This window comes from Humulus lupulus, chromosome X, assembly GCF_963169125.1.
Source record: "Humulus lupulus chromosome X, drHumLupu1.1, whole genome shotgun sequence".
Lineage (NCBI taxonomy): Eukaryota > Viridiplantae > Streptophyta > Magnoliopsida > Rosales > Cannabaceae > Humulus > Humulus lupulus.
The window spans coordinates 72,465,371-72,476,727 of record NC_084802.1 but is presented as its reverse complement, the minus strand read 5'-3'; the positions used below and the strand labels follow the sequence as shown (position 1 = coordinate 72,476,727).

The following is an 11,357-nucleotide window of genomic DNA, read 5'->3' as shown; positions in this document are numbered from 1 at the left end:
TCAGATATAGGCACGTTTATCTTGCGTGTGTTGACTTTACAAAGAGTCAGAGATCTATGAGAAGCAGCTCGTACCACGAGCTGCTTCCCTGACCCGACCTTCGGCCTCAAGGACTCCTTCCCCCATTCTCGGGCAGCCCTGGAGAGTTCTTGAGGATAGCTCGAGCTAAGGGGGTACGACCTGGAAAACAGAATCTCCGACCTGGGGAAGTTTACGGACTAACCTTGATTAGTCCGAGGCTCGACCTGCTAATCAGTCCGTGGGAAAACCAGGGCGTACAATTTTATGTGAAATTTTGGGATAAAAGATGAATCTCATGAGAAATTAAGCTTGCTGATTTTTGTAAATAATTGGGTAAAAGTTTGATAAAAAAATGATTTGCATGCATAAGTAATGTCCTTGATGTTATGTTACTTTTATGAAATTAAAAGGGGTATTTTAAATCCCATTAAAATGATATTTTACTCAAATAATTACCTACAAAATTTTTATTGAATTTTTGAGAAAATATGAGCTTTCAAATTGAATATGGTGATTTTTAATGATAAAAATAGTTGTTGGAATTTTTGTAAGAAAATATGAAGTGAGTTTTACTAAAATGAATTTGATGAGTTTTTGGAACAAATTACTTTCCTAAGTTATGGTAATATTGAAAAATTGTATTTTTAATGGTATGAATGCATATTTTGATAAGTTATGATTTTTCTTTTATTTTGATTGAGAAAAATATTTAGATTCTATTTATTTGTGATTTTTGAAGAAAATAAATGGTGGCTGAAAGTTTGTTTTAAAAAGGTTAAAAATTGTTATTTAATTGTCACATAAGGATTTTTGTTACATAAAATTAAGTCTTCAATTATTTAAATAAAAATATATTTTCCACACTTAAAAATATATTTTTTTCACATCATTTATGTAACACAATGATAAAATTTATTTTTTCTAAAGAAACATATTAAAAATAGGTATTTTAATTAAATCCAAGCTTTTTGGTTAATTCTTTGTAATTTGAGATTAATAAATGAAATTGTCACATATTTTATTTTTTAGCTAAAATAAAATAATTTTATAAAATAAAATAATGTTTTGAGAAATTTAATCAACTTAGAAATTTTAAGAAAAATAAAGCATGTAATATGTCTATTGATTTTAAAATAATAAAAGTAAGAAATGTAGAATTATTGTTTTTGAAAACGTCTCTATTACGCAATGTTCCCACGTATGCATGTTACATGCAACTCCACTTTTACGTCCAAAATTATGTTTATTATTCAACTATGTGGTTTTTATAAAACGATCATGCATGTAAAATGGGTAAAATGAGCATTATTCTTTTCATGGCTTTATGTGTAGTTAAGAATAATTGCATGTTATGTGTAACGATTATTATGTGTGCATGGCCCATGCACACGTGAGTTGTGTGGAAGGGAAAAATAGTAATTTTATGGACCTAAGAAATGTTATTTTAATTATGATATAGGCTCGTTGAAAGATTGTGAAAATTTCTTAGCTTGGACCTGAGGTAAGGAAGTTAGATAGATTCTATGATTTTGTGCTATGAATGGTAAGACTGTTATATGAATGAATTGTTATGAATTATGAATGCCATAATGTGATGATATGTTGAATGTGATATGTGTATGGATGTTAGATACATCAAACAAGTTACGATGTTAGATACATCAAACAGATTACGATGTTAGATACATCAAACAGATTACGATGTTAGATACATCAAACAGATTACGATGTCAGATACATTGAACGAGTTACTAAGGACATTGAGACATAACTCCTAGGGCGGACGCACCGAGGTTATTCAAGGACCAGAGATCTCCTGTTTACCTCATAGGGTGACATGGACAACTAGCGATCCATGCTCATCATGCATGCTGTATGTTTGTGATATGATGATATGTTACGATTATGTTATGATATGATGATATGTTACGATTATGTTATGATATACCATGATGTTTTAGATGAACGCTAGTGTTTGTATTTGTTGTATTCTTACTTGATTATTTGTTTGTACTTCCTTACTGGGCTTTTAGCTCACCCCCCTTACTTTCCTTCCAGGTAGCAAATAAGATTTCTTTATGGCACGCGTGGTGACGTGAGGAGTTCTTTCATCATGGGGTGTATGGCGTGGGGTAATCCTATGGACGGAGAAACGATCACTGTAGAACACCATTTAAATTATGTTTTGTTATAAGAGACTTTCCTAAATTATCAGTGGGACTCAGTTATTTCATTTTGCTTATTTTGAACTTTGCATAAAAATTTATGTTTTCTTTTTAAAACTTATGGCGCCAACTTGCATGGTTTTAAGCAAGTCCCCACTGAAACTTTGATAATGAGTGGTATTCTTTTACAAACTTTGATATGCGAATGTTTTATAAGTATTAGCTTAGGGCATTCTTTACATGGTTGTAGTCATGGGGCTCCAACTCCAGTGTAAGATCATCCGTTGAGTGGTTTAGAGAGTCCTCTAGTTGGGCACAGAGATGGTTTATTTCTGTTAATAATATAAGTTTTATTATTATATAAGGGTAGTTTAGTCTTTTAGCCTCTCATTATTTTGGCTATATATTTTGTTGCTCTTGTACTCTTATTTTCATCTCTTTTTTGACATAATGAAAACCTAGCCTCCATTTTGATTCTCTCTCAAATCTCCTTTGTCTATTTTGCAAAATTATCATGGTATCGGAGCAATGTTCTTGAGTACCCTCGATTTGGTTGCGATAGGATTATAATCTCGGTGATCGATCTTGGGGATTTCGCACTTTGTTCTATTTATTTGGATTTCGATTGTTCGTCATGGCTGGCGCAAAAGATGATTCTCTTTAGTCCATCAATGTGCAATTGAATGGGCAGAATTATTCGTATTGGCATTATGTTATGAAAATTTTTCTGAAAGGGAAACGTATGTGGGGTTATGTTTCTGGAACTTCCATGAAACCAAAGAATGATAAGGATGAGAGCTTTGCAGAACAGTTGGATCTTTGGGATGCCAAGAATTCGAAAATCATCACTTGGATAAACAACTCGGTTCAACAATCAATCTGTATCCAATTGGCGAAATATGAGACGGCGAAGGAAGTTTGGGAGCACTTGGAAAGGCTGTATACACAGTCTAATTTCGCAAAGTAGTATCAGTTGGAGATTGACATTCGGGCCCTTCAACAGAATAGCATGAACGTTCAGGAATTTTATTCTGCTATGTCTAATCTGTGGGATCAGCTTGCTTTGACTGAATCAGCGGAGTTACGGGCATTTGCCCCTTACATTTCTCGGAGAGACGCACAACGTCTAGTTCAGTTTTTTATGGCTCTTCAAGATGAGTTTGAAGGTCTTCGTGGAATAATCCCGCATCGCAGTCCTCTTCCGTCGGTTGATTCGGTGGTTAATGAGTTGTTAGCATAAGAGATTCGCTTGAAGTCTCGTGTTGATAAAGGGGGGGCGAAAAAGGGGATTCTTCCTTCTCCGAATCCCTCTGTCTTTGCAGTTCCTCATCGGCCAGTCTCCAACAATCAACACAAGACTCAAGCCAAGGTTGGCTACGACGAATGCAGTTTTTGCAAGCAAAAGGGACACTGGAAGGCTCAATGTCCCAAATTGTTGAACAGGGTGCAATCACCGAATTAGTCTCCTCACTGGAAATCTGGCAACCAACCTCATCGACCTCTTCACTCTATGTCTTCGAACATGGCAGCTATTGTTCTGCCTGCAGATTCTGGAAGCACTCCTAGTACCTCTATTGCTACACTCACAAAGCAGTTTCAGAAGTTCATTGCCTCGCAGCCACACGCCATGTCAGCCTCCTCACACATAGGTTTGCCTTCTAGTAGTACACCAGGTATATCTTCCTCTATATGGATCCTTGATTCTGGAGCTTCACATCATATGTCACCTAATTCCAATTCCTTCTTGTCCATTAAATTAGCACCCTTTGTATCTGTCATGACCGCTGATGGCACTCCCATGCCATTAGCAGGGATTGGCTCGATTTGCACTCAAAAAATGTCATTCTCTGATGTATATCATATTCCAAATCTTACTTTGAATCTTGTCTCTGTTGGTCAATTATGTGACTCTGGTTTCTCAGTTATTTTCTCTAATTCTCGTTGTTATGTGCAGGATCCTCATTCTAAGAAGCTGATTGGGACAGGCCGTAGGCAAGGGGGCTTTACATTTTAGATGAGCTGAGAGTTCCTGATGTTGCAGCTTCTAATGTCGATTTGTCTTCATTTCATTTAAGTTCGTCTTCATCTAGTTTTTATTTATGGCATTCTCGTCTTGGACATGTATCTGGTTCACGTTTAAAGTACTTAGCTTCCACAGGAGCATTAGGAAAGTTACAAACCCATGATATTTCAGATTGTGTGGTTGCAAATTGGCAAAATTTTCTGCTTTACCTTTTTATAAGAGTGTTTCTGTTTCTCCTGTACCTTTTGATTTAATTCACTCTGATGTGTGGGGGCCATCACCCGTTCTAACAAAAGGTGGATCACATTACTATGTCTCTTTTATTGATGATTATACTCATTTTTGTTGGGTCTATCTTATGAAACATCGTTCTGATTTCCTCGTGATTTATCATATGTTCCGTGCTTTTGTTAAAACTCAACATAATGCTGTTATCAAATGTTTTTGATGTGATCTGGGTGGTGAATATACCTCCAATCGTTTCTCTGAATTGCTTGCTTTAGATGGTACCTTACATCAAACCTCTTGTACCGATACACCAGAGCAAAATGGGGTTGCCGAAAGAAAACATAGACACATTGTTGAAACTGCTCGTTCTCTCTTATTGTCTACTTATGTTCCTAGTGAGTTCTGGGGGGAAGCCATTCTGACTGCAGTTCATTCAATCAATAGAATTCCGTCATCTGTCACTTCAGGTCTGTCTCCCTTTGAAAAACTTTATGGTCACACTCCTGATTATTCTTCATTGAGAGTCTTTGGTTCCACATGTTTTGTTCTCCGTCCTCATGTTGAACGTAGTAAGCTTACTTCTCGTTCCGCTCTTTGTGTATTTCTTGGTTATGGTGAAGGTCAAAAAGGATATCGATGTTATGATCCTGTTAGTCAAAAACTCTATGTTTCTCGTCATGTTGTGTTTCTTGAGCATATACCTTTCTACTCTATTCCATCGGACACCCCCAATCTACACAAATCTGATCTCACTCGTATTGATCCATTTAATTCTTGTACTGTTGATACTCTTAACTCTGCAGATGTCGGTTCTTAGCCTGTCAAAGTCCCTTCTGTCCCTACTACTGCCCAAGATGCTTCTGAGATTGTGGATCCTGCTCCTCCTCCTCGCTACCCTCAAAGAATTCGTAAGTCCACACAGTTACCTGATTTTGTCTACTCCACTTATTCTGATTCTTTCTCTTCTTTTTTGACTTTTATTCACCAACTCTCTGAGCCCTCTTTCTATAAAGAGGCTATTCTTGACCCTCTTTGGCAGCAGGCAATGGCTGAAGAACTCTCTATGTTGTACAAGACAGGTACTTGGGATATTGTTCCTCTTTCTGTGGGGAAGCGTGCTATTGGTTCCCGTTGGGTTTACAAGATCAAGACTAAGTCTGATGGGTCAGTAGAGCGGTACAAATCTGGTTTGGTTGCTAAAGGCTTTGCTCAGAAGTATGGGATGGATTATGAGGAAACTTTCGCTCCAGTTTCCAAACATACCACTATTCGCACTCTCATTGCTGTTGCGTCTGCTCGACAGTGGTCCATTTCTCAAATGGACGTTAAAAACGCCTTCTTGAACAGGACTCTTCAAGAAGAAGTTTACATGGTTCCTCCACCAGGTGTTCCTCATAATTCAGGAGAAGTTTGCAGATTGAAGAAGGCTCTTTATGGGCTTAAACAAGCTCCCCGAGCCTGGTTTGAAAATTTTCCATCGTGATTTCTTCTCTCGGCTTCCACCCCAGCGCACATGATTCAGCTCTCTTTGTTAGGTGTACTTCTTCTGGCTGCACTTTACTCTCTTTATATGTTGATGATATGATTATCACCGGTGATGATGCGAATGGGATAACGGAGTTGAAAACGCACTTGACTCGTGAATTTGAGATGAAAGATTTGGGTTCCCTACGGTACTTTGTAGGGATAGAAGTAGCTTACTCTCCTCGTGGCTATCTTCTTTCTCAATCTAAGTACATTGCTGATATTCTCGATCAGGCTCGTCTCTCTGATGCTTGCACTGTTGATACCCCTCTTGAGCTTAATGCCATGTATTCTTCATCTGATGGTGTTGCCTTGTCAGATCCCTCTCTATATCGCACTCTGGTTGGTAGCTTAGTGTACCTTACTATCACCAAGCCAGACATCGCTTATGCAGTTCACATTGTCAGTCAGTTTGTTGCATCTCCCACTACCGTTCATTGGGCAGCTGTGCTTCGTATTCTTCGATATCTTCGGGGAACTCAATTTCAGAGTCTGCTTTTTCCATCTATGTCTACTTTAGAGTTACGTGCCTACTCAGATGCAGATTGGGGTGGTGATTGTACTGATCTTAAATCTACCACTGGTTTTTGTATATTTTTTTGGAGATTCTCTTATTTCTTGGAAGAGTAAAAAATAGATTGTTGTCTCTCGATCGTCTACAGAAGCAGAATATCATGCCATGGCCTCCACTACCGCTGAAATTGTTTGGTTGAGTTGGTTACTTGCTGATATGGGTGTTATTCTCTCAGATCCCACTCCGATGCATTGTGACAATGTTAGTGCTATTCAGATTACTCGCAACTCCGTTTTTCATGAGCGCACGAAACATATTGAGATAGATTGTCATCTTACTCGTCACCACTATCAGAATGGGATCATCACTTTACCATTTGTCACTTCCGCTATGTAGATTGCCGACTTGTTTACAAAGGCTCATACTATTTCTCGTTTTCGTTTCTTAGTTAGCAAACTCTCAATGCTTCCCGCAAATGCATCGTGAGTTTGAGGGGGGATGTTAATAATATAAGTTTTATTATTATGTAAGGGTAGTTTAGTCTTTAGCCTCTCATTATTTTGGCTATATATTTTGTTGCTCTTGTACTCTTATTTTCATCTCTTTTTTGACATAATGAAAACCTAGCCTCCATTTTGATTCTCTCTCAAATCTCCTTTGTCTATTTTGCAAAATTATCAATTTCCATCGTTGACCAATGGAAGTTCAGCTAGAGAGCTAAAAACCAAACGTTCTTTCTGTAGGTAAAACTTATACATGATCTTTATTTATTTTCATGTATATCTAATATTAAACAAATTAATACGAGATAGCCTAAAACATGTTTCTAAAATTGAATTCAAGAGAAACAAAGAATAGAATACTTACAGTATACGCAGCGGAATTAAAGAGTCATTCCTTCAGTTTCTCTAACTCTTGTATCCTCTCTGTCGCAAAGTATTATCAAGAAACTGAACCGATCTTCTATTTTATTCACGATCTTCCAATGTATCCTTAGAACCACCTAGACTAGTGTGGGCAATTCTCAACACATGAGATAGATATAGAGAGAAGAAGAGAAAATAACAAAGTGGCTTAGAAAAGGACTTGTGTTTAGAGAGAATATAAAACTATCAGAAAATCTGACTTGTTCCTTATCTGTCGTCTCTAAGCACTCCTTTTATAGACTCAATTAGGCCATTTAATTTAATTAAAAAATCAATAAAATAACAGCCATTTTGAAGCCCTAGGTCGAAATTATCATGGGCTATAGGCCCGTGAAATTTCCCATTTGATTATAAGCCCATTGGACTTAAAATCAAGGCCTGTATTATTTTCTATTGATTTAATTAATTAAATAATTATTTAAATCCTTTATCAAATTAATTATTTATAATTTGAACCTTGATTTAAACTTATTTATTAATTTAGATACCAATTTATCTTAATTAATAAATCTGCCATAATTTCTCTTTTCTTCTCAAAATTACACAACTCTGTGAAACTATCCAAAATTGACCTGGTCAACTTTGATAATTCTAATTGATGATTAAATCAATTAATTGAGACTATCTAGATGATTTTATCCAAGGTACAATAGGGACCATGGGCCTATGAAATCAAGCTCCAATAAGTTATCATAAATTTAACAAATAAATTTACTAACTTATTAATTCCTCGTGACTCCACTATAGACTTGGAATTGTACTCTTGAATTCATAGAACGCTGTATAACAAATATAGATACGCTATTAATTATCCATTGTTACAACCATAATTGTCACTCAATCCTCTATAGACGGTCTACAATGAGATAGGACTAAAATACCATTTTACCCCTCATTGTATTTTATCCTTAAAACACTTAGTTCCTTGTAAATGATATTTCAGTAAACTAATTTAATTACTGAAATGAGATCTCTATCATTTAACACCTTGAACCAAACTAAAAGGAAACCATCGTTTCACTTCTTCATCAGAAGCTATAGATGTTCATATCTATGATTAACACTCCTACTCAATTATACTACCGAGTTCCCAAGATGTAAGTATGGGCTAGTCCGTAGGGTAAGCTGGTAACGAACAAGTCAAAGAACTCAAGTAATACAATCAGTTAGAATACTAACCACTCAGAATTGAGATTGAATTGACCTATGGTCAACTATATGATATGACTAGAATAGATAATAACGGTATGTTTACTTATCTTATCAACTGTCAATATCGGTCCTGTCCCATGTAACAAATACATCTGATCTTATCTACTTTGCTAATGTTCTGGAAAGAACATAACACTGTAATGTGTAAGTAGATCATATCGTAGATTGGCAAGTCAGTGTAAATCCGGTGCACTGACTAATCTTAGGACTAACTTATTTTTGAACATATAATCATATTTATATTCCACTGTGATTACGTCACTATAAATAAGATTAGCTATATGCTCGGGATTTAATAGAAGTTTATATTAAACAAATAATCATGAAAATAAAACATGTGAGCAAAGTGATTGACCAAGTCAAAAAATGATTTCTATTCTTTTATTGATAATAAAATGAGATTACAAAGAATTTGGGTTTTAATTAGGGCATAAAACCCCAACACTTTCAATAACTCACCCTTTCTGAGGATAATATAGACCAGCCTGGGACTATATGAAAACAACAAGATAGTGTATAAGTACAGCAATAGAGTGAATAATGACTAAGGAACAGAGAAACATGAATAGCACTTTAGTAAAACAAGACCTTCAAAGACTAATCAAAAGCTGAGCTGGAACATTATTGAGTGGTGTGAAGGTATTGAGTTTTAGGTACATAACCTACGGCTACACCGCACATTCCTTCTAAGGAAGCTCCTTCATATAGCATGAATCGCTTGGTGGTCTATTCGGTTGTTATTATTGGAGTTAATGTAATAATAATAATAATTAGTTAAAAGTGTATTGACATCGTGTCCTATCTAGTTGTAATGAAATTTGATAAACTTATTTCATTATTTAATTATATTATAGATGATATAGAAAGAAAGAAAAAAATAGATAGATGATATAGATTTTTGGATGGTGGACCATGTTGGCTGCAATAGTTTTGCCTGGGGTAAGAAGATCCTAGATATACCTTTTGCTACTATAAAGGGTGCCCTTAGAGAAAAATAGAACTACAAGGATAAGATGGAGAAAGAAGGCACAAAAGATCACCCCTGTACCTACTATGTTAAGTGTTTTTTTTAGTGAGTGATATCTTACATTCTACTTTATTAGTTACAAGTTGTTCTGACTATGGCTCGTCAATAGGTTAGAGCAACTTTAATTCTCGTTGCCAAAATGGTAGCCTGCAGAAGAAAAGTAGAATTGATAGAGAGAGAATAAAGTATTGGTATATTTCTCTATATTTTGACACAAGACTGAGTATATTTTTTATATACAAGAGAGACTAAGTGGGGTCTATGTACACCCTCAAACATAACAGAATAATAAAACTAATTATATACAAAAATACTAATTAATTAGTCTTAACATCCCCCCGCAAGGTCATCGGTCTAGGAAGGACGGTGAGCTTGGATCGCAAAGATAGAAAGCATTGTGCAGTAAGAGGTTTAGTGAGGGCATCTGCAAGTTGCTCAGTTGAAGGCATATGACGAATAACTAGAGAGTGATCAACAACCTTTTCTCGCACAAAGTGAAAATCAAGCTCAACATGCTTAGTTCGAGAGTGAAAGACAGGGTTGGAGCTGAGATAAGTGGCGCCAAGATTGTCACAAAGAAGAACAGGGGCTAAAGACAAAGGATAATGCAGATCCTAAAAGAGAGAGCGAAGCCATAACAATTCAGCAGTACCGTTGGCGAGACTACGGTATTCAAATTCAGTGCTAGAGCGAGAAACCACTCGTTGTTTGCTCGAAGACCAGGAAATAAGATTAACTCCATGAAAGATACAAAAGGCACTTGTAATTCTACGATCATTGGGGCAAGAAGCCCAATCCGCATCAATGTAACACAACAATGTAGGATCGGTAGAGGGTTGATAGAAGAAACCATAGTCAATGGAACCAGCCAAATAGCGAAGGATGTGTTTAACGACTTGCCAATGAGAGTCTGTGGGAGAGTGCATAAATTGACAAGCCTTGTTCACACTAAAGGCAATGTCAGGTCGGGTTAACGTACAATACTGCAAAGCACCCATAATGGACTGGTAATGAGTGCCATTTGCCAAAGGGAGACCAGAATGAAGTGAGAGAGTACTAGCAGAGGACATTGGAGTAGCCATCGGAGAAGCATCAGAGATAGAAGCACGAGATAACATATCCAAGATGTACTTAGACTAACTGAGATGTAAACCTGTAGAGCTGCGATGTACCTCAATACCTAAAAAATAATGTAGGGGACCAAGATCTTTAATCGCAACTTTAGTAGCTAAACCAGCAATGAACCTAATGATGTGAGCTTCATTAGGACCAGCGACAATAATGTCATCAACATAGACAAGAACCAAGATGAAACAGCCAGGAATGGACAAGACAAACATGCTGGAATCAGACTTGGAGGCAAGGAAGCCTTTGTGCAGCAGCGAAGTACTCAACTTAGTGAACCAGGCCCGCGGTGTAATGCCTCGAAATCCCTAATGTGGTTTAACGGCTGGATTAGTAGGCCGGGAGGGCCATAATTGTTTTATTATGCCATTAAATGATTATATGCATGTTTATGTGAATTATATTATAATATGATGTTAAATGCATGCATGTGGGTCCACATTTCATTACAGGGGTGTTTTGGTAATTTGGCCCGTTGAGGGCGTAATTGTATATTTGTATGCATGTCGGTGACCTATTGTTGAGGCCACATTATAATTTGGATTTGTTCGATCCATTCGGCATGAGACGATCTTGAGTGCAAATTAGCGGT

At 36.6% G+C, this 11,357-nt stretch overlaps 2 protein-coding genes across 2 annotated transcripts; one reads left to right on the top strand and one right to left on the bottom strand.

Annotated features, from left to right (window-relative positions):
• The first annotated feature begins 6,018 nt into the window (after positions 1–6,018).
• On the top strand, positions 6,019–6,871 carry LOC133805946 (uncharacterized mitochondrial protein AtMg00810-like). The gene is made up of 2 exons (XM_062244094.1): positions 6,019–6,550; positions 6,711–6,871. The coding sequence occupies exons 1-2, from the start codon at positions 6,019–6,021 to the stop codon at positions 6,869–6,871; spliced, it is 693 nt and encodes a 230-aa protein (XP_062100078.1).
• A 3,383-nt stretch (positions 6,872–10,254) lies between these two features.
• Positions 10,255–10,722, bottom strand: LOC133805945 (uncharacterized mitochondrial protein AtMg00810-like). The gene has a single exon (XM_062244093.1). The coding sequence runs from the start codon at positions 10,720–10,722 to the stop codon at positions 10,255–10,257; it is 468 nt and encodes a 155-aa protein (XP_062100077.1).
• Between the last annotated feature and the right edge of the window lie 635 nt (positions 10,723–11,357).

Excerpts from the sequence above, each read along its gene's own strand:
- LOC133805946 (XM_062244094.1), top strand. The coding sequence starts at position 6,019 with ATGATTATCACCGGTGATGATGCGAATGGGATAACGGAGTTGAAAACG. Across the intron at positions 6,551-6,710 it reads TAAATCTACCACTGGTTTTT|ATCCCACTCCGATGCATTGT; the intron begins GTATATTTTTTT and ends TTATTCTCTCAG.
- LOC133805945 (XM_062244093.1), bottom strand. The coding sequence starts at position 10,722 with ATGGCTACTCCAATGTCCTCTGCTAGTACTCTCTCACTTCATTCTGGT.